Source organism: Macaca thibetana, chromosome 6, assembly GCF_024542745.1.
Source record: "Macaca thibetana thibetana isolate TM-01 chromosome 6, ASM2454274v1, whole genome shotgun sequence".
In the NCBI taxonomy this organism is placed as follows: domain Eukaryota; kingdom Metazoa; phylum Chordata; class Mammalia; order Primates; family Cercopithecidae; genus Macaca; species Macaca thibetana.
Window position 1 is genome coordinate 42,266,607 of NC_065583.1, and position 23,492 is coordinate 42,290,098.

General features: G+C 43.7%; 1 protein-coding gene and 1 long non-coding RNA gene across 4 annotated transcripts in view; one reads left to right on the top strand and one right to left on the bottom strand.

Annotated features, from left to right (window-relative positions):
- Nucleotides 1-23,492, top strand: part of DNAJC18 (DnaJ heat shock protein family (Hsp40) member C18) — a 38,367-nt gene that overhangs the window by 342 nt on the left and 14,533 nt on the right. For 2 of the 3 annotated variants that reach the window (XM_050795056.1, XM_050795055.1), the window contains exons 2-8: nt 386-472; nt 4,675-4,761; nt 6,286-6,472; nt 16,162-16,307; nt 18,999-19,184; nt 20,237-20,346; nt 22,514-22,623. In XM_050795056.1, the coding sequence (XP_050651013.1) occupies nt 4,722-4,761; nt 6,286-6,472; nt 16,162-16,307; nt 18,999-19,184; nt 20,237-20,346; nt 22,514-22,623 (779 nt within the window). In that variant the 5' untranslated portion in view covers nt 386-472; nt 4,675-4,721. Of the gene's footprint in view, nt 1-385; nt 473-4,674; nt 4,762-6,285; nt 6,473-16,161; nt 16,308-18,998; nt 19,185-20,236; nt 20,347-22,513; nt 22,624-23,492 lie in introns of those variants that run through there. The other variant, XM_050795057.1, reaches the window with a different exon arrangement.
- On the bottom strand, nt 20,949-22,504 carry LOC126957353 (uncharacterized). Its single transcript, XR_007726719.1, has 3 exons — nt 22,186-22,504; nt 21,377-21,465; nt 20,949-21,245 (listed from the first exon to the last, which is right to left on the bottom strand). It is a non-coding gene; the product is annotated as an uncharacterized LOC126957353 (long non-coding RNA).

Genomic DNA, 23,492 nt, shown 5'->3' on the forward strand with positions numbered 1-23,492 from the left:
TGAGGATGAATTTAATGCTGAATTCTGCTCTGGAGCAAATTCTAGTAGAGAGGTTTCTCCTGGAGGAGCCTACTATTTATGCAAATTCGAGACCCCACCTCTGACAGGAAATCTGAGTGCAGCCTTCTGCAGCCCTTGCAGCTTCTCTGAAACCCTCTCTTCCTTCATTTCTAGACAACAGGATGATGATTGTTTACAAGATGATTTCCTCCCTTTTCTCACACAGGACTACATGGTCCTTAAACAGGAACAGATGGTGGGGATGGGGGGCTTGCTGCAGAATGTCCTTCTCTCATTTCTTCCCCCATCCTATGGGAGGGCAACCAATAAACCAGCTCAGACACACAGACCCAGTGGGATCATTTACTCAGCTTCTTTCTTCTAGGGCTGGATGGGGCAGCATCTCAACCATATAGGGCACAGGACAAACCTCAGTATCACCAGCAAGAATCCACTACTGTTCAATACGTAAGTAAGTGGAGGCTGGGCATGGTGACTCATGCCTGTAATCCCAACACTTGGGAAGTCCCCGGGGGCAGGATCACTTGAACCCAGGAGTTCCAGACCAGCCTGGGTAACATAGTGAGATACCACATCTAAAAAAAAAAAAAAAAAAAAAAAAAAAAAAAAAAAAAAAAAAAAAAAAAAAACCTGGGCATAGTGGCATGTGCCTGTGGTCCCAGCTACTTGGGAGGCTGAGGTGGGAGGATCGCTTGAGCCCAAGAGACCAAAGCTGCAGTGAGTTGTGATAGAGCCACTGCACTCCAACCCACGCAACAGAATAAGACCCTGTCTCAAAAAAATAAAGTGGAGAAAACCGAGAGAAACCTGAGGCTGGCCCTAAGGTAAAATGGTTTAGCAGATGAAGGATAGTTGCAGGCCCCCTTGACCTAGTTCTGGCACACAATTTCCCCAAGCCCAGCTAGTACTACTCTATTCAATTTGAATGTGCTGGAAAACACCGTGTGATTATGTCCACCAGTCTTTTCCTGGGTTTGTGGATGTCCTCCTTTCTCTCCTCTTCAAACTTCTTTCCACATCTACCTCCTCTTTGAGAACTGCCTTGGAGACCCCAATTTCTCTTCCCTTATCTCCTTCCCAGTTACCCTCTCACTCTTCCCGCAGGTCTTTTTCGACTGGCATCCCCATCCTGTACTCTTTGGGCCCACAGTTTCCTCTTTTACAAAACACAGAAATTGAACTTTACAGTGAGGATTACTTTTGCTGACTAGTTGATGAGTTTAAGCAGAAACTGGCACAGAAGTATTCTCAATGTTGAGCTTTAGAGTTGCGCATTAGTGCAAGTGATGCAATCATACAAAAATTCATCCGGAAGTGTTAGTTGAGGTGTAAACGAACTGAAGAATACATGTGCATACTTGGCAATATTTAAGAAGGTCATAATGATAAACCATTGTTGTTACTGTGCTAGAAGCAAATGAAAAGAAGTCTGGAAAAGAAGGGGATGTGAGGTTTCAGATGATGAGGAGAGAGGATGCTTAGCTACCAGAAAGCAGCTAAGATTTGGGGAGAGCCCCACCTTCCCAAATCTTGTCCAATACTCCTGAGCCTAGACTCTGCTCCTAAATAGTCTTATAATTCATAGTTCCTCTTCTCAATCCAGTTAACCCCTGCAGTGCTCTAACAGCCCACTCTCAGCCAAACGCCTCTGACTTCACGGTATTTTAACATCTCCAGGTAGTACCTCCAGACCTTTTCCCTGTGCCCCCGGACTCTGAGGTCCATCCCACTCTCAGTTGTCCATCTTCTAGAGCAGGCGGTCTAGCCTCCCCAAACCAGAAGAACTTCCTTTTTATATTCAACCACCTGGTGGATGTCCCTGATCAGGTCCCTCGGCTGCAGAGCACAAGTGGGACCTTCAGGATCCAGCCTTCTGTGAGCACATTGCTGCCTGGATTAGTTAGCTGGTCATAGGTTCAATGTCCCAGAACGGAGCTTTTGACTCATCTCATGGTTCCAGGGCCTCCTTCGCCTCTCAAGTTTAAGGACATCCATAATTCATTGGATTTAGGACGACCCAAAACCTTCTCATACTAGTTCACTTTTGCCATCTTCTCTTTTTGAAAGGGAGAAAATCACCAGTTTTAGTGGCCAGATTCAGGGTTTAGGGTGCATGAACAAGCAGCTTCCCAGCCCTTTTTGGCAGTGTTTTGCTTCTTGTCTTATTTGCAGGTAATCATTGCCAGATAGACAGGAATGGGTTCCAGTTAGTCATATCCAGGACCTTATGATATGCCCCATATACACCCCTTCACTCCTAATTTACAATGTCAAACAGTAAAAAATGTTTTCTCTTCCTCTGAGCCAGTCTATAAGTGGCCAGCATTTATTAAACACATACTACATGCCAGATGAGGTGCTAACAGCTTTACAAGCATTATCTTATTATATCCTACGGCAATCCTATGCAGATTTTTTAATCACTATGTTAAATTCCTCCTCCTAAATTAAGTGAAAATGACCAAATTTCTAGATAACTGTTACTTTCTCAGTGCTTATGGGGGTGGGGGTGAGGAAAGAACACTGTCTTCAAGTGCTCCAGGAGAAATTGATATTACAAATGACACAAGCTTTTAGTGGTCAACTAGTTTGGTAGTTTTCAAACATGTGGGTTTTCTTTCCTTTAGTAGACCACAAAATACAAAACAGAAAAAAGCAGAGCTGCTTTGATTGAAGAAGGGTGAGGTGCTAGTGCCTTCCCTGCTATGCCTTCCTCCCCACTCCCACTCCTCAATAGAAGATTCCAGAGACATCTGCACATTGAGCCTTAAGAATTCCCCAATTTAAAAACTACTAATTGAGGCTGGGCGCGGTGGCTCACGCTTGTAATCCCACTACTTTGGGAGGCCAACGCGGGCAGATCACAAGGTCAGGAGATCGAGACCATTATGGCCAACATGGTGAAACTCCGTCTCTACCAAAACCACAAAAATTAGCTGGGCATGGTGGCATGTGCCTGTAGTCCCAGCTACTTGGGAGGCTGAGGCAGGAGAATCGCTTGAACCAGGGAGTCAGAGGTTGCAGTGAGCCGAGATTACGCCACTGCGCTCCAGCCTGGTGACAAAGTGAGACTCCATCTCAAAAACCTAACAAGCAAAAATTACTAATTGAATCCAACCTTCTCATTTTATAGGTGAGGAGACTGAGGCCAAAGAAGAAGGAAAAAGGAGTTGTTTAGGATCATGCAATGATTTGTGGCAAAACCCCAACTATTAATATAACACCTATACAACTTCCAGGCCAGTGCTTTTTCCACTTGAAAGGCCTTGTTCTGAGTTTTTTTTGTTTTTGTTTTTTTGACACAGTCTCACTCCGTCGCCCAGGCTGGAGTGCAGTGGTGCGATCTTGGTTCACTACAACCTCTGCCTGCCAGGTTCAAGCGATTCTCCTGCCTCAGCCTCCCGAGTAGCTGGGACTACAGGCACATGCCGCCACGCCCAGCTAATGTGTGTCTTTTTAGTAGAGATGGGGTTTCACCATATTGGCCAGGATGGTCTCGATCTCCTGACCTCGTGATCCGCCCGCCTCGGCCACCCAAAGTGTTGGGATTACAGGTGTAAGCCACTGCACCCAGCCATTCTCTGAGTTCTTAAGTGGGCAAGATGTCAGTGATGCCAGGGCCGTGACTGTAGGAAAGGGCTGGAACTGCATGCCCTCTGGTGCTTTTACCCTTCCAAGTTTATGTCCAGGAATATACATCTCTCCCCAACTGCCTAAGTAGGTGCTAGTTGATATCATGATTGATTTGGTCTTCTTGGGTAAGACCTCAGTGAATTCTGGGTAATTTTTTGTTCGGGGATGAACTGTAGCCATCCACCTATGAAGGAAGAGTTGCTTTTATTTTTTGCTAGGCTCCATCCATATCTGGATGGGAAACAGCAAGAATATTTATTTCCTCATTTGCTTTTTACTAATCTCAGTGTCTGGCCCTTCAGAAAAGAAAGGAATGGGCTAAAGAGACAACTGGGCTGGAAGAGAGGAGAAAAGTGTCAGAGGGGTGTTGGAGTAGGATGAGTTGGAGGAAGGACAGGAACAGCAAAGATGGAGGCTCTTAATGCCGGCCCCAATACCTTTCCATGTCTTCTTTCTCCACCCCGACACCCTCTGACGTCCAGTGCCTGAGGAGCTGGGGCAGTAGGGGCATACCTAGATTGCCCTCCAACCCCATAAATCTACATCACTTTTCTATTTTCTTGACTCTTAAGCTTCCAAAGGCTGGATTCGGCATCCCCCAGACCCATCTCTGAATCTCCAGGGCCTACCACTGACTACACAGAACAGGCCTTAGCGTATGCTTCAGAAAGACATCCCTGACGAGCACAATAGTCATACTGTCACCCTCTAGCCTATAGTTTGCGAAGCCCTTTACAGGCAGGACTTCAGTCGCCCCTCCTTGGATGTCCCTAGGGTTAGGCAGGGCCGAAGCCACTATCCCAACTCTACAAATGAGGAAAAGCCAAGAGCCGTGCTGCAGGCAGCTAGCAGCAACACTCTTCCACAGGTCTTCTGACGAAGGTCGAAGCACTTCTCTGCATCTCCCACGGACTCCGGCGCAGAGCCTGCCGGGAGTTGTAGTCCAGTGCCCCGGGAACTCCTACGGACTGGACTACAATGACCAGCGTGCCCCGCGCTCCGCGCCCCCTTCTCTTTCAGCCTCGGGCGCGGGGGAGGTTCGGCAGACCTGCAGATTGGGAACCGATATGGCGGCGACTCTGGGCAGCGGGGAGCGCTGGACGGAAGGTATTAGGTCCCCGCCTGAAGGAGGGATAGGGCGGCGTTCGGGGGAGATCAGGGATGAGGATCCTGAAGACGCACAAGGGCTGAGATCCTGGGTCTGAGGTGATGGATGGAGGCCTGTGAGAAGATGCTGAGCCTGAGTAGGGTTGCGGATGGGGTAGGGAAGCTGGGTCCGCAAACCCAGAGTCACCGGTGACGACTTGTTGCCTCCGGCCCCCCAGCCCCGCCCCCGCCCGTGCCCCGCCCAGGGCCCGCAGCTGTCAGGCCCCGCCCGTGCCAGGGTGACTGGAGGGCCCGTGGGGGTGCTGCCGTCTCTCTGAAGCTTGCTAACCTGGCCCATATATTCCCCCTAACTGGGCCACCTGACCTTCAGTCCCTGTTTGAACATGTCGCTCCAGCCGGCATCAGGACCAGCCTTTTCCACCCTACAGTCAGGCAAAAAGTATTGATCCAATACCTATTGCGTGCCCCGCATTATGCTGATTCTGCAGCGGGGATTTGACTGACAGGGGTCCCTTAGCTTACAAAACTAGCAGCCCTCTGAGAGTTTGACGACTGAACAGCCAATTACAAAACGGACTAGTAATACAAAACGGCCTGGGCTACACAGCAAGATCAGGGATTTGGAGAGCACACTGACAAGGCACCTAACGCAGACTGGCTGTCAAGGGAGGTTTCTTGCAGAGAGTGTTACAAATGGTGACAAGAAGGATGCATTGGAGTTAGCCAGGCCGACTTACAGGAAGAGTGTCCAGGAGCAGTGGGTGGAGGTAGCTGAGGGATGTTAAGCGGAAGAAAGATGTTGTTAAAGCCTTTCCCAGGTCCTCCGAGAAGACATGAGTGCTCTGCCCCTTTTGACTGGATTGCTTATGACCCTCTTTACATTCTGCAGGTGTTGTTATTGAATCTTCTCCCTTTAAACCAGGGGTATCCAATCTTTTGGCTTCCCTGGGCCACATTGGAAGAATTGTCTTGGGCTACACATAAAATACGCTAACTGACGACTAAATAACTGATGACAGCTGATGAGCTTAAAAATAAAATTTCAAAAACACATCTCATAATGCTCGAAAAAAGTTTACGAATTTATGTTGAGCTCAAAGCCGTGCTTGGCCGCATGCCACCTGTGGGCCGCGGGTTGGACAAGCTTGCATTAAACTAACCTCTTTGTGGTCAGGAGCAGGTCTTACCCATCTGCCCCCTTGATCTAGCCAAGTTCCTTGGTATATATTAGTTCTATAATTGTTAGTGTGAAAGAATCGAACTCCTCTCTACTTTAAATCTTAGAGGTGGGAGGAACTGCAACAAAAAATACTATTTTACGAGCAGTGTCTCTTCTGACCATGGACCACAGAGAAACAGATGTTTATTCAGCTTTGTATGACAAAGTCAGCATGACATCCCTACCCCTGGCCATCATACTTACCTTCTCATGCTTAGGAGCAGCCTCCCAGAGAGCTAAGGCAGGTTGCAAAGTTGATTTTCAGGGTCAGATGGAGACCTAATGGAAGGGCTGTTGCTTTGCAGCTTACATTGATGCAGTTAGAAGAAACAAATACCCAGAAGACACACCTCCTGAGAGTCATGATCCCTGTGGCTGCTGTAACTGCGTGAAGGCACAAAAGGAAAAGAAGTCTGAGAATGAGTGGACTCAGACCCGGCAGGGTGAGGGGAGCTCCATGTATAGTGAGGAACAGCTGCTTGGGGTACAAAGGTGAGCATATGGTGGGATTGAATGAGTGATTTTATGGAAAGTGCTTAGAAGAGTGCCTGGATGTGCTATGTAAGTATTGACTGATGATGATGATGATGATGATGATGATGATGATGATGATAATGATAATTGAAGCATACTAGCTTCTTGACCTCAGAGGGAAGACTGAGTAGAAGTGGAGTATTAGGGTATAACACGAACTAACTACCCTGCTTCCACTTTAAGAGAGGCAGTAGAAACCGACTAGACACAACACACATCTATAGGACATTCTGTCAACAACAACAGAATGATTTTTTTCTTAAGGATACATAGAATATTCTCCAGGATAGACCATATCTTAGGTCATAAAACAAGCCTCAGTAAATTTAAAAAGATTGAAATCATACAGTGTATGGTCTCTGAAATCAAAAACAAAGGGAAATTTGAGAAATTCACAAATATGTGGAAATTAAACTACAAGCTCCTAATAAGCAAACGAGTCACAGAATAAATCACTAGAAAAGCTAGAAATGCTTTGAGATGAGGGAAAAGGAAAACACGACATACTAAAACATATAGGATGCAGCTAAAACAGTGCTTAGAAGGAAATTTATAGCTCTAAATGCTTATTTTTTTGATAAAAGACTCCAAATCAGTAACCTAATCTACCTTAAGGAAGTAGACAGCCTGGACAATACAGTGAAACCCTCTCTCTACCAAAAAAAAAAAAAAAATGTATATATATACAAAAATTAGCTTGGTGTGGTGGCACGAGTATGTAGTCCCAGCTACTTGGGAGGCTGAGGCAGGAGGATTGCTTGAACCCAGTAGGTCGAAGCTGCAGTGAGTCATGATCACACCACTGCACTCCTGTCTGGACAGCAGAGCAAGACCCTATCTCTCAAAAAAAGAAAAAAGAAAGAGGGATATCCCTACCAATCTAAATACTATGAACAATTGTATGCCAACCTAGATAAAATCAACAAATGCCTAGAAAGACACAAATTACTGAAACTGACTTAAGAAAAAAATGGAGTCCAGGCATGGTGGGTCACACCTGTAATCCTAGTTCTTTGGGGGTGCTGAGGCAGGAGGATTGCTTGAGACCAGGAGTTTTAGACCAGCCTGGGCAACATAATAAGACCTTATCTCTAAAAAAAAAAATACTTGGGCATGGTGGCACATGCCTGTGGCTACTTTGGAGACTGAAGCAGGAGGATCACTTGAGCCTAGGAATCTGAGGTTACAGTAAGCTATGATAGTGCCACTGCATTGCAACTTGGGTGACAGAGTGAGACTTTATTTCCAAAAAAAAAAAAAAAAAGAAAGAAAGAAAAAATGGAAAACCCAGGTAGACCTACAACAAATAAGGTGATTTAATTAACAATCAAAAAACTTCTGGCTGGGCATGGTGGCTTATGCCCGTAATCCCATTACTTTGGGAGGCTGAGGCGGGAGGATCACTTGAGCCCAGGAGTTCAAGACTAGCCTGGCCAACATGGCGAAACTTCATCAATACAATAAAAAACAAACAAAAAGACCCCACAAAAATTAGCCAAGCATGGTGGTGCACATCTGCAGTCCCAGCTGCTCAGGAGGCTGAGATGGGAGGATTGATGGAGCCTAGAAGGGTGAGGCTACAGTGAGCAGTGATTGCACCATTGCACTCTAGTCTGGGTGACAGAGGGAGACCCTGTCTGAAAAAAAAAAAAAAAAAAAAAACTTCCAATGAAGAGAAGTCCAGGCCCAGCTAGCTTCATTCTTTGAGGCCAGTAGAACTCTGTAACCAAAACCAGACAAAAATATCATAAGAAATCTAAACTATCAACCAATATCCCTTATTGAATTTTTTTAATATATATATGTATGTGTATATATATACATATATATATATATAAAAATCTTCAATAAAATGCTAGCAAAACAAATACAGCAACGTAAAAAGTATTACACATTTTGACCAAGTGGGATTTATCCCAGTATTGCAGGATTGTTTAACACACAAAAGTCAATCAATGTAACATACCATGTTAATAGAATAAAGTACAAAAATCACATGATCATTTCAATAGGTACAGAAAAAGCATTTAACAAAATTCAACACTCACTGCAACCTCTGCCTCCCAGGTTCAAGCAATTCTCCGGCCTCAGCCTCCCGAGAAGCTGGGACTACAGACACGCACCACCACACCCAGCTAATTTTTGTATTTTTAGTGGAGACGGGGTTTTACCATGTTGGCCAGGATGGTCTCGTGACCTTGTGATCCGCCCGCCTCGGCCTCCCAAAGTGCTGGGATTACAGGCGTGAGCCACCATGCCCAGCCCCAACACTCTTTCATAATAAAAACACTCAACTAGGAATAGAAGGGAACTTTCTCAACCTGATAACGTCCATCTACACAAATCCACAGTTAACATCATACTTAAAGGTGAACAACTGGGTGTTTTCCCACCAAGATCAGGAACAAGACAAGTATGTTCACTCTTGCCATTCTGTTCAACATTGTACTAGAGGGTCAAGCTAGGGCATTTAAGCAAGAAAAAGAAATAAAAGCCAACCAGATTGGAAAGAAGAGTAAAACTACATCCACAGATGACGTGATCTTGTAAATGGAAAATCCTAATGAATACACATACACATACACACATATACACACACACACAAATACTGTTAGAACTGATAAACAAGTTGGACAAAGTTACAGAATATAAGATCAATATACAAAAATTATCATTTTTCTATATACTAGCAATGAACAATCAAAAAATGAAATTAAGAAAATATAGTTGAGGCTGGGTGTGGTGGCTCATGCCTGTAATCCCAAAACTTTGGGAGGCCAAGATGGGAGGATCACTTGAAGCTAGAAGTTCAAGATGAGCCTGAACAACATAGCAAGGCCCTGTCTCTACTAAAAATAAAACTTAGCCAGGTGTGGTGGCATGCACCCGAAATCCCAGCTACTCAGAAGGCTGAGGTAGGTGGATCCCTTCAGCCAGGAGTTCGAGGCTGCAGTGAGCTATGATCACCCCACTGCAATCCAGCCTGGGTGACAAAGCAAGACCCTGTCTCTATAAATAAATAAATAAATTGTTTAAAAAAAGAAGATACAGTTGGCCTTTGAACAACACAGGCTTGAGTGGCATGGATTTGAACCGTGGATTTTTATATGTAAATTTTTAAAGATAAATGCATTGGAAAAACTTTTTAGATTTGCAACAATTTGAAAAATTTTGGCCAGGTGCAGTGGCTCACACCTGCAATCCCAGCACTTTGGGAGGCCAAGGCAGGAAGATTACTTGGGCTCAGAAGTTCGAGACAAGCCTGGGCAACATGGCAAAACCCCGTCTCTACTAAAAATACAAAATTAGCCAGGTGTGGTGGCACACACCTGTAATCCCAGCTACTTGGGAGGCTAAGGCAGGAGAATTGCTTGAACCCAGGAGGCAGAGGTTGCAGTGAGCTGTGATTGCGCCATTGCACTCCAGCCTGGGCAACAAGAGTGAAACTCTGTCTCAATTAATAATAATAATAATAATAATAATAATTCACAAACCATAGAGAATGGACATATCAAAAAAATTAAGAAAATTATATGAATGCATAAAATATATCTAGATACTAGTCTATTTTATCATTTAGTATCATAAAATATACACAAATCTATTATAAAAAGTTAAAATCTATCAAAACATACGCTCACAAACACTTAAGAGACTTTACATGGTGCCATTCGCATTTAAGAAAAATATAAACATACAGGTGCAGTATTAATCACAACCGCATAAAGTTAACAGTAGTGCTGTACTACTGTAATAATTTTGTAGCTAGCTCCTGTTATTTTGATGAGCCTCAAGTATTGGGAGTATCTGCTTAAAATGCCACATGATGCGGTTCACGCCTGTAATCCCAGCACTTTGGGAGGCCGAGGCGGGCAGATCACGAGGTCAGGAGATCGAGACCATCCTGGCTAACACGGTGAAACTCCGTCTCTACTAAAAATACAAAAAATTAGCCGGGTGTGGTGGCGGGCACCTGTGGTCCCAGCTACTCGGGAGGCTGAAGCAGGAGAATGGCGTGAACCCAGGAGGCGGAGCTTGCAGTGAGCCGAGATCACGCCACTGCACTCCAACCTGGGTGAGAGTGAGACTCCGTCTCAAAAAAATAAAAAGAAAAAAAATGCCACATGATGCTAATCATCTCTTTGTGAGCAGTTTGTCTCTTGAGTAAATTATGTATAGCAGTAAAAAGTAATCTCTTGCAGTTCTCGAGGTTTTTGTTTTGTTTTGTTTTTGATACGGAGTTTTGTTGTTGTCGCCCAAGCTGGAGTGCAGTGGCATGATCTTGGCTCACTGCAACCTCCTCCACCTCCCGGGTTCAAGCAATTGTCCTGCCTCAGCCTCCCAAGTAGCTGGGATTACAGGCACCCACCATCACGCCTGGCTAATTTTTGTATTTTTAGTAGAGACGGTTTCACCATATTGGCCAGGCTGGTCTTGAACTCCTGGCCTTGTGATCCGCCTGCACTTAATGCCAGCAGGTATGAAAACATTGCACTTTTTGCAAAATACCTTTTAATCTCATATTGAAAATGAAGCTTTTATGTGGGTACAGGACTGCTATAAGAAAGGCATACAGTCCATGATGTGATTATTACTTATCGCATGCCTGAGCTCAAGGCTTCCACTCGCCTCAGCCTCTCAAAGTGCTGGGATTACAGATGTGAACCCCACGCCCAACCCTACCTCATCAACTTTTTAATGCAGACAGAAGTGCCCTATTCTGGAAAAGAAATGTCACAAAGGATATTGTATTAGTAAAAACAAGAAGTGAGCACCAGGATATAAGGCAGGAAGAGACAGGCTAACTCTGCTATTTTGTGCAAATACAGTTCAGTTTATGATAGGGGCTGCCATTATATATAAAGCTGCTAACCCCTGAGCCTTGAGTGGAAAAGATGAGTACCAGCTGCCAGCCTTTTGGTTGTACAGCAAGAAGGCCTGGGCAACAAGAGCCCTTTTTCTGGATTGCTCAATTGATATTTTCTTCCTGAAGTCAGGAAGTACTTTGCCAGTAAGGGACTGCCTTTTAAAAGTTCTTTTGGATTAACTTGGTGTTATGGTGCATACTTGTAGTCTCAGCTACTTGGAAGGCTGAGGCAGGAGAATCACTTGAGCCCAGGAGTTGGAGGCTACAGTGAGCTATGACCATGCCAGTGCACTCCAGCCTGGGTGACAGGGACCCTACCCTGTCTCTAAAAAAATAATAAAGTTCTGTGGCCAGGCGTGGTGTCTCACATCTGTAATCCTAGCACTTTGGGAGGCCGAGGCAGGCAGATCACAAGGTCAAGAGTTCGAGACCAGCCTGGCCAACATGGTGAAACCCCATATCTACTAAAAACACAGAAATTAGCCGGGCGTGGTGGCAGGCGCCTGTAATCCCAGCTACTCGGGAGTCTGAGGCGGGAGAATTGCTTGAACCCGGGAGGAGGAGGTTGCATGAGTTGAGACCATACAATTGCACTCCAGCCTAGGTGACAAGAGTGAAACTCTATCTCAAAAAAAAAAAAAAAAAAAAAAAGAATGTGAAAAGTCAACCTACAGAATGGGAGAAAACATTTAAAAAGTGTATATCTGATAAGGGACTTTAATCTGGAACATACAAAGTTCTCTTAAAACTCAACAATATGAAGACAAATAACCCAATTGAAAAAATGGGCAAAGGGTCTGAATAGGCATTCCTCCTATATATTTCTCCATATATATATATAAAAAAGATATATATATCATTAGTAAGCATATGTAAACTTGTTCAACATCATTAGTCATTAGGGGAATGCAAATCAAAACCACAATGAGATACTGTACCACTTCACACCCACTGGAATAGCTATAGTCAAAAAGGTGGATAATAAGTGTTGATAAAGAAGCAGACAGCTGGGCGCGGTGGCTCGCGCCTGTAATCCCAGCACTTTGGGAGGCCGAGGCGGGCGGATCACGAGGTCAGGAGATCGAGACCAGCCTGGCTAACACGGTGAAACCCCGTCTCTACTAAAAATACAAAAAATTAGCCGGGCGTGGTGGTGCGTGCCTGTAGTCCCAGCTACTCCGAGGCTGAGGCAGGAGAATGGCCAGGAGGCGGAGCTTGCAGTGAGCCGAGATGGTGCCACTGCACTCCAGTCTGGGCGACAAAGCGAGACTCCGTCTCAAAAAAAAAAAAAACCAAAAAAAAAAAAAAAAAAAAAGAAGCAGATAAATTGGAACCTTTGTACATTGCTGGTAGGAATGCAGCCAGTTTGGAAAACAATATGGCAATTCCTCTTAAAGTTCAGAAGAAAGTTAAGATTATTGACCAACAATCTACTCCTAGTATATACCAAGAGAAATATAAATGTACTTCCACAAAAAAATTTGTACATGAATGTCCATAGCAATATTATTCACAACGACCCCAAAGGGGAAACAACCCAATGTCCATTAACTGATAATGGACAAACAACATGGGGTATATCCATACAATGAAATATTATTTTGTAACAAAAAGGAGTGAACAGATTCATGCTACAACATGAATGAACCTTGAAAAAATTACAGTAAGTGAAAGAAGCCAAACACAAAAGGCTACATGTTACATAACTCCTTTTATATAAAATATTCAGAATAAGCAAATCTATAGAGAGGGAAAGTAGATTAGTGGGTCCCAGGAGCTGGGGAGGAGAAGTGGGAATGACTCCTAATGAGTATAGAGTTTCTTTTTGGGGTGATAAAAATGTCCTGAAATGAGATAGTGGTGATAGATGCACACCTCTATAAATGTATTTAAAAACTAATGAATTGTACATTTTTAAAGGGTGAACTTTATGGTATGTGGATTATTTCTCAATAAAGCATTATTAAACAAATAGTAAATTTAGGAGAGGGAGTCCTGAGTGTCTGCCATGGAAGCAGAGATTGGAAACTGGGCTAGGGATTCAAAGACTCCCCATGGGCAGCTCATGTGGAAGGGACCTGCTGACAGCCCAGACCCTGCATTAGAGTCCAACCTGTGTTACTGACTTACGATGAATTTCCCAACAAAACTCTGAATCTCTGCCTGCCTTACTGAATCATATGGTAGCAAAAGACTGAAGCCCTTCTCAATACAAATTAGTAGGTGATGTATATATTATACATTGATACAATGCAATAATATTTAGATTTTAAAAAGAATGAGATAGGCCAGGCGTGGTAGCTCATGCCTGTAATCCCAGCACTTTGGGAGGCCAAGACAGGTAGATCACTTGAGGTCAAGAGTTCGAGACCAGCCTGGCCAACATAGTGAAACCCTGTCTCTACTAAAATTACAAAAACTAGCTGGGTGTGATGGTGCAAGCCTGTAGTCCCAGCTACTCAGGAGGCTGAGGCAGGAGAATCACTTGAACCCAGAAGGCAGAAGTTCAGTGAGCCGAGATTGCACCACTGCACTCCAGCCTGGGCTCTGTCTCAAAAAAAAAAAAAAAAAAAAAAAGAGGTAGATATATAATACTAGGTAATATTTATTTAGTATTAGATGCTCTCAAGCACTTTCATGAAGACTTTATTTAATCATAATATCAACTCTGTGAAATATAATTATTAGCCCATTTCAGAAGATAACACCAAGCTATAGAGGTTAAGCACACAGCAAAATCAAAGCTCAACCAAGGGATTTTGACTCCAGAGTTCATCTCTAATCCAGCAGTTCTCAAAGGGTGGTTGGGGAACCCCAAGACCCTTTTAGGGGATAGGTCTGCAAGTTTAAAACTGTAGTCATAATGATACAAACATGTTACTTGTCTTTTTCACTGATTTTCTCATGATTATACAGTGGAGTTTTTGAGAGGCTACATGACATGTAATTACATCATCACTGTTTAAAAATTTTTTGTTTTCATTTCTGGTATAGTAGATGTGGATTGATAGAAGTCACATAAATGAAAGCTCTTTTGAGGTCTTCAGTAATTTTTTTTCTCTTCCTGTACCATGCATTATAAAATGTTGCTGAGATCAAAAGTTCAGAACTGCCACTCTTGGCCGGGCGCGGTGGCTCAAGCCTGTAATCCCAGCACTTTGGGAGGCCGAGGCGGGTGGATCACGAGGTCAGGAGATCGAGACCATCCTGGCTAACATGGTGAAACCCCGTCTCTACTAAAAATACAAAAAACTAGCCGGGCGTGGTGGCGGGCGCCTGTAGTCCCAGCTACTTGGGAGGCTGAGGCGGGAGAATGGCGTGAACCCGGGAGGTGGAGCTTGCAGTGAGCCGAGATCACGCCACTGCACTCCAGCCTGGGAGACACAGCGAGACTCCGTCTCAAAAAAAAAAAAAAAAAAAAAAAAAAAAAGAACTGCCACTCTAAACTACTGTCTAGTCTAAACTATTATTCTATACTTCTTATCTTTATCTGTTAAGGATTGATCTCCAATCCTTTTTTGTTTGTTTGTTTGTTTGTTTGTTTTTTAGAGACAGGGTCATGCTCTGTTGCCCAGACTAGAGTGTAGTGGAACAATCATAGCTCACTGCAGCCTCAAACTCATGGGCTTAAGTGATCCACCTGCTTTGGCCTCCTGAGTAGCTAGAATTCCAGATACAAGGCACCATGCCTGGCTAACTTTTTAAAATTTTTCATAGAGATAGGGTCTTACCATCCTGTCCAGGCTGGCCTTAAGCTCTTGGCCTCAAGCAGTCCTCCTGCCTCAGCCTCCCAAAGCACTGGGATTACAAGTGTGAGCCACCACGCCCAGCCCAAAAATTTTTTTTTAAGCAAGATGTAGAAAAGTGATTATAATATGTTTCCATTTAGGTAAGAACAAAAATGGAGAGGACTATACCTGTACTCTCTGTACATAGGATCCATACAAAACTTCTAATGATGGTTGTCCCTGTGGTGGGATACTGGGGGACAGGAAATAATGAAGCAGGAGAATTTTTACTGTATAAACTTTAGTTCTGTTGGCTCTTTTTCTTCTATCATGTGTATGTTAACTTTCTTAAAACACAGTTTAGCTGGGCACGGTGGCTAACACCTGTAATCCCAGCACTTTGGGAGGCCAAGGTGGGCAGATCACAAGGTCAGGAGTTTGAGACCAGCCTAACCAACATGGTGAAACCCCATCTCTACTAAAAATACAAAAATTAGCCAGGCCTGGTGGCGCATCCCTGTAATCTCAGCTACTCGGGAGGCAGAGGCAGGAGAATTGCTTGAACCCAGGAGGCAGAGGTTGCAGTGAGCCGAGATTGCGCCACTGCACTCCAGCCTAGGCAACAAGAGCAAGACTCCGTCTCAAAAACAAAACAAAACAAAAAACACAGTTTAAAAAATAGCCATAGGAAAAAGAGAGAAAAAATTATAAACAAACAGAGTGATTAACTGTTTCTTCCGGCTTTGCTGTCCTGTGGTTCATCTCTCAGGATCTTAGCCTGAACCTTGGTGTAAGGATTGGCATACTCGTTCTACTCCCTTGCAGGGATATAGGAAGAATAAATAGTAGATGTAAAAGTACTTTGAAAGGCATTAAGTTCTGGGTGGGAGAAGGACATTGTTAATGAATTTGAATGTTTCATTAACGTGTGCACTAATTTTCTTCTAGGTTTGTTTTGGGTCCCACAGATTAGAGGGAGGATCAATGTATTATCTTGCAGTTAGTTGTACAAAAGGGGCCTTTGTAGACATACATGTTTCTGATTTTTTTAGGATCAAGAAATGCAGAAATTACTATGAAATTCTGGGAGTTTCTCGAGATGCCAGTGATGAAGAGCTTAAGAAAGCTTACAGAAAACTCGCCCTGAAATTTCACCCTGACAAGAACTGTGCTCCTGGAGCAACAGATGCTTTCAAAGGTCTGATCCTGAACCAATGCTCAATGGTGCCCTTGTCATGATTGGTCATAATAAGTTGCTTTTAGCCTTCCCCATAGTTGTTTCATAAGGCCATAAGGAGGGTTTTTCCCCCTGCCACACCTCTTAAATAGTGATCATCAACATAGCTCCCTTGATTTTACCTAGGCTGGAGTGCAGTGGTGACATCTCAGCTCACTGCAACCTCCACCTCCCAGGCTCGAGTGATCCTCCCACCTCAGCCTCCCAAGGAGCTGGGACTACGGGTGAGCATCACCATGCCTGGCTAATTTTTGTATCTTTTGTGGAGACGAGGTTTTGCCATGTTGCTCTGGCTGATCTCAAACTCCTGAGCTCAAGTAGTCTGCCTGCCTAGGCCTTCCAAGGTGCTGAAATTACAGGCGTGAGCCACTGTGCCCGTCCTCCATGATATTTTAAGTAATATATTCTTTAGGCTGAGCGCAGTGGCTCACACCTGTAATCCTAGCATTTTGGGAGGCCGAGGTGGGTGGATCACCTGAGGTCAGGAGTTTGAGACCAGCCTGGTCAACGTGGTGAAACCCCCTCTCTACTAAAAATACAAAAATTACCCAGGCCTAGTGGTGCACGCCCGTAATCCCAGCTACTCGGGAAGCTGAGGAAGGAGAATTGCTTCAACCCGGGAGGTAGAGGTTGCAGTGAGCCAAGATCACGTCACTGTACTCCAGCCTGTGCGACAGGAGCGAGACTCCATCTCAAAAAAAAAAAAGAAATACATTCTTTAAAAATATTTTGGACCCAACACATGAATACAAATCTTAAGAGCTTCACCTGGCCAGGCATGGTGGCTCACACCTGTAAACCCCAGCACTTTGGGAGGCTGAGATAGGAGGATTGCTTGAGCTCAGGAGTTTGAGACCAGCCCACGCAACATAGTGAGACCTCATCTCTACTAAAAATAAAAATAAAAAAAATTAGCCGGGCATGGTAGCATGTACCTGTAGTCCCAGCTTCTTGGGAGGCTGAGGTGGGAGGATTGCTTGAGCCAGAGGTCAAGGCTGCAGTGAGCCGTGATTACACCACTGCACTCCAAGTCACTGTTTCAGGCAGAGATCATCAGTGAATTCTAAAGCCATTGAGTGCTAGGTTGTTGTCACCTATGGGGTATTCTTGCCAAAATGTTTGACCTGAATCTAATAATGAGGAAACAATCAGAATATGAAATATTCTACAAGAATACTGACCTGTTCTTCCAAGAAATTTAACATAATGAAAAACAAAAAAGGTGGGGACAGTTTTAGATTAAAAGAAACTAAATGCAGTACTTGATCTTGCATGGATGCATTGGATGATAATGGACTGATGTTAATTTCCTTAGCTGTGATAATGGTGTTGTGATCACATAGGAGAATGTCTTTCTCCTTGGGAGATATATGTTGAGGTATTTAGGGGAAGGTGACATAATATCTGTGGCCTACTTTCAAATGGTTCAGCAAAATAAATGTATACTTATTACAATATATATGTACATATGTATATATAGAGTTGTGGGTAACAGAGTGGCAAGGCAAACATTTAACAATTTCCCAGGTAAAAGAATCATGAAGAAATACTCTTTCTGACTGCGTTTCTGACAGTGTTGACTAAATTACAGGTAGAGAGTGGGGGATGCCTTAAAAGGTTTTTTTTCGAGGTTTGTATTGATTGGTGCTACTGATTGTATGTTTAAATGAAATTGGTCAAGGTTCACACATTTGCACATAGAAAGGAGACATGTTGGTAAACATACGTAATTATTCAGCCTTTGAAACCTCCTTGAGACATTGGAAATACATTTCTTAATTTCAGAAAATAATTATCTAAAGTTAACTGAAATAAGACTATGATGAAGACTGTTTTTAGTCAGGCAGGAAGGTTTTTATTAAGATTGTTTCAGAGTAGAATTCAGGAAATTTTTCTGACTACAAGTTAGAATGTCACTATGGATGTGTGAACTGTTTCCAACATAAACCATTGCACTCAAGTGAAATAAGTACACTGTTTTGGCTAGATGCAGTGGCTCACACCTATAATCCCAAACTTTTGGAGGCCAAGGTGGGAGGATCACTTGAGGCCAGGAATCTGAGACTAGTCTCAGCAATGTAACAAGATCCCATCTCTAAAAAAAATTTTTTTAAAGTAAAGAACACTCTTCGTGTGTGTGTGTGTGTGTGTGTGTGTGTGTGACGAAGTCTCACTCTGTTGCCCAGCCTGGAGTGCAGTGGCATGATCTTGGCTCACTGCAAGCTCCCAAAGTGCTGGGATTACAGGCATGAGCCACTGTGCCTGGCCAGAACACATTTTTTATGAATGAGAGTGCTGACCAGTTGGAGAACATTTCCCCAACATTCCTGGGACTTGTGGTGACTGGGAACCCAAACTGAGGGGGGATTCCTAACTTCTAGGACAGCTGGGATGACTCCAGGACTGTTGATTGGGAGTTAACTCACTTCAGCAGTAGTTCTTAATTCCTGTGATTCCAATGTTGTTTCTGGCGATTAGGGAAAACCTGAAGGGCAAGCACTTTGAAGAACTTTCTAGGCCCAAGCACCTCTCCTTGGGCCCCTAGAAGTTGTCCAGCACGAGTCACCTCTAGGCTCTTCATCACTGCTGCTGTGATCACTCTCAGCCGTAGCAAAGACTGTGTCCTCATGTGCTGCTTCTTGTTGATTGCAGCAATAGGAAATGCATTTGCAGTCCTGAGCAATCCTGATAAGAGACTTCGCTATGATGAATACGGAGATGAACAGGTGACTTTCACTGCCCCTCGAGCCAGACCTTATAATTATTACAGGGATTTTGAAGCTGACATCACTCCAGAAGAACTATTCAACGTCTTCTTTGGAGGACATTTTCCTACAGGTTAGTTTCCCCAAATTATCATTCTTAAACATATTTCTTTATTTATGGCTCTCAGCAAACTCCTGTTTGAAAATCTGAATAGAGGGACAATGGAATAATGGAAACAGCAAGGATTTGGAATCAGTTGAGCAGGAGTTTGAGGCAAGTCTCCAGCCTCCAGCTGTGCATAATTTTGACCAGATCATTTAGTTTCTCTGACCCTGTTTCCTCTCCTGAAAAATGGGGCTGTTAATAATACCTACTTCACAGGGTCACTGTGAGGATTAGATATTTTTAAGTGCCTTTTAAATAAGTAACAAAATGCCTATTATTATTATTATAAAATAGCACTTACAAAGATAAAAGATAGGAAAGTACCCCCAGCAAGTTGGAAGTTGGTATAATTCAATGCCCAGGAAGTAAATTGAATTTTATGAGTTGCTATTAAAAGATACCAGTGACACAATATGGTATTGGGCACGGAAGCAGACGTGAACATGCCAAATAGGATTCATGGCCCAAATGCTCTCTCTCTTCTAGCCTTTTGGGGGTTCTCTCTCACTAGTTGCAAAGGACTATTTAAATGAAGTCAGGAGAGCTCAGCACACTTTAGCTCCAGCTGGTTCACTTGGCTTGCCTACTGTCTTATTTTTCTACTGGGTAAAATAGGCCAATACTCTATCCTTAACAAACCTAGCTGGGAACAAGGACCTTGAAAAAGACAAGGAAGGATTGGGTGCGGTGGCTCACGCACTTTGGGAGGCCAACGTGGGTGGATCACTTGAGTTCAGGAGTTCGAGACCAACCTGCAATGTGATGAAACCCCATCTCTACTAAAAATACAAAAGTTAGCCAGGCGTGGTGGCGGGTGCCTGTAACCCCAAATACTGAGGAGGCTGAGGTAGGAGAATCGCTTGAACCCAGGAAGCAGAGGTTGCAGTGAGCTGAGATCATGCCATTGCACTCCAGCCTGGGTAACAGAGCAAAACTCCGTCTCCAAAAAAAAAGAAAAAGGCAAGGAAGGAGTGTTCGCCATATCCCATACTAAGTATTTCTTTCTCTTTCTTTTCCAGGAAATATTCATATGTTTTCAAATGTGACAGATGACGCTCACTATTACCGCCGACGGCACCGACATGAGAGGACACAGACTCAGAAGGAGGAGGAAGAAGAGAAACCTCAGGTACCTAGGGAGGGAGGAGTGCTGCTGCCCATAAACAGTTGTACTGGACCAACCTTGATGGTACATGATCAAATTTTAGAAGTTGAACTTGAGATATGTTGCTAAGATGTGCTTTAGGAAAGCAAAAGCAATGGTGAGAAGAGCTGGAAAATTGGCCTAAATAGGCAGAATTGTATCCCCTCCCTCTGCCCATTCTTGGGGGCTCTCCCAGGATCTCAGCAATCCTGTGGGGCTGACTTCATCAAGGCTTTTTTTTTTTGAGAGAGGGTCTCACTGTCACTCACGCTGGAGTATAGTAGTACAAACACAGCTCACTACAACCTCGAACTCCAGGGCTTAAGCAATACTCCCACCTCCGCCTCTCATGTAGCTGGGACTATAGGTGCATGCCATCATGCCCAGCTCATTTTTTGTAGAGATTAGTTCTCACCCTGTTTCCCAGGCTGGTCACGAACTCCTGAACTCAAGTGATCCTCCTGCCTTGGTCTCCCAAAGTGCTGGGATTACAGGCATGAGCCCCTCTCTGGCTTCAAAATTTTCTTGGCTGCAGAAAATAGGAACTCTCTTCAAAATATTTAGAACTAAAGGGGGTTTAAGGTAAGGGATCAAAGGAGTCTCATGAAGCTCAAGGATAAGAAGCACAGCTGGGCCTTATGACAGACAGGAACAAAGAACTGGGATACTGTCAGGCTCCCAAGCAGCTGTGCTCTGCAGGACTCTTTGGGCCCAGATTGTCTCTAGTTTTCCTGCCACTCTTTGCCTCTGTTTTGTTTTCACCAAGCAGCTTTGCTTGTTCTACTTCCCCTTGCAAATAGCTAGTCTACAGTGCCTGATGGTGTGTGTTCTTCCTTAAAGTGACAACACAGAAGTGAAGGGTGACGAGTCTCAATCCCAGATTCCTAGGAGAGAAAATGTGATTATCTCTGCCAGAGTTAGATGTCCTCCCAGTCCATCAGCTGTGGCCAAGCATAATGCTAACCTGGCTCCTAGAGCCCCACTCCTGTAAGAGGCACAGTCTGGGCAGGTTTACCTTGAGATGTTTGCTTCATTGGTCTTGTTAATGGGGCTGCAGGGGGATTACTGGCTGTCAATCCAGGTTGTTGTTGGGCCTCCTTCAGCCTGCTCAGCAGAGAGAATAAAGGTTATTTGGTATAGATTGAGTATCCCTTATCTGAAGTATATGAGACAAGTAGTATTTCAGATTTCAGATTTTTTTTTTTTTGGATTTTGGAATATTTGCATTATACAATTATACATTTGACAATTCCTAATCTGAAAATCTGAGGCTGGGTGCAGTGGCTCACACTTGTAATCCTAACACTTTGGGAGACTGAGGCAGGAGGATTGCTTGAGCCTAGGAGTTCGAGACTAGCTGGGCAACATGGCAAGATCTTGTCTCTACAAAAATTTTAAAATTAACTGCACACGGTAGTATACACCTGTGGTCCCAGCTTCTCAGGAGGCTGAGGTGAGAGAATCATCAGAACCCAGGAGGTCAAGGCTGCAGTGAGCCATGTTTGTGTCACTATACTCTAGCCTGGGTGACAGAGCAAGACCATGTCTCAAAAAAAAAAAAAAATTGAAATCCAAAATGCTCCAATGAGCATTTCCTTTTAAGTGTCATCCTGGTACGCAAAAAGTTTTAGATTTTGGAGCATTTTTGATTTTGAATTTTCTGATTAGGACTGCCCAACCTGTACTTCTCAGCTGAAAGTACAACCTTCCCAGAAAAGCCTGGGGCTTTGTGGATCCTCCTATGCAGTGCATTGGTAATTTGTTATTTTCTTTGGGACAACTGTCTTATTTTCAATAAGCTTTATATTGATAAAGAACACTTACAGGCCAGGCGCAGTAGCTCACACCTGTAATCCCAGCACTTTGGGAGGCCGAGGTGGGTGGATCACGAGGTCAGGAGATTGAGACTATCCTGGCTGCGGTGAAACCCCATCTCTACTAAAAATACAAAAAAAATTAGCCGGGCGTGGTGGCGGGCGTCTGTAGTCCCAGCTACTCGGGAGGCTGAGGCAGGAGAATGGCGTGAACCTGAGAGGCGGAGCTTGCAGTGAGCCGAGATCGCACCACTGCACTCTAGCCTGGGCGACGGAGAAAAAAAAAAAAAAAAAAAAAAAAAAAGCACTTACAGCAAGTTTTTTTTTTTCTTTTTCAGACTACATATTCTGCATTTATTCAGCTACTTCCAGTTCTTGTGATTGTGATTATATCTGTCATTACTCAGCTGCTGGCTACTAATCCCCCATATAGTCTGTTCTATAAATCGTAAGTCTGATATTTCTCAATCTTTTTCAGTAACAGTCTGGGGGTGAAAGACTTGAAGGTTTTGCTGATACATTACTAACATTTCATTTCACCTTTTGCTGTAGAAAACACCAATTTGATGTTTAAAGGAACAGCTGGGTAGTCATGGTGCTGAGACTCAAAAATACTGAAGCAGTCTCCTGTGTGCCTCAGGAAATAGATTGTTTTGTTCTATAGTGACATCATCTGGTCAGCTGCAGAACAGCAGTAACTGGTTTTTGAAGGATCAGTAGAATTTAAGGTTTAGATGAACACATTATCACACCATGGTAGAGTTAGAAAGACTCTTTTGAGCTGTTGATAGGATTGCTGGACCCTGTGGGTCTCGGAGCATAGTATTCATAATGGGGATCAAGTGATTATTTTCAATTTTTTTGTTTTTGTTGAAGATAGAGAAATTCCTTGTAATGCTTTTTGCATACAGATTATAAACTCTGATAGGATTTTTAAAAATTTCTTCAATTAATTATTTCAGTTGATTCAGTTTCCAAAGTTTGGTCCCCAGACCAGCCATCATCAGTATCAACAGGCAACATGTTAGAAAGGCAGATTCTAGGGCCCCTCCAAATCCATTGAATTAGAGGCTCTGGGGGTAGGACCAGAAGCCTGAGTTTTAGCAAATCCTCCAGATTATCCTGGTCCACACTGAGGTTTGAGAGTCACTAGATTATCTTTTTTGTTAGTAATGAATAATAAATTATTGTTCATGATTATAGTTTAGTGGGAAAAAATCTTTTAAAAGTAGAATTTATTAGACAATATGTAACAGGAAGAGTCTTTGTCAGTGATCACTGTAGACTGAAGACCATCATTCCAGGTCAATCCAGGTC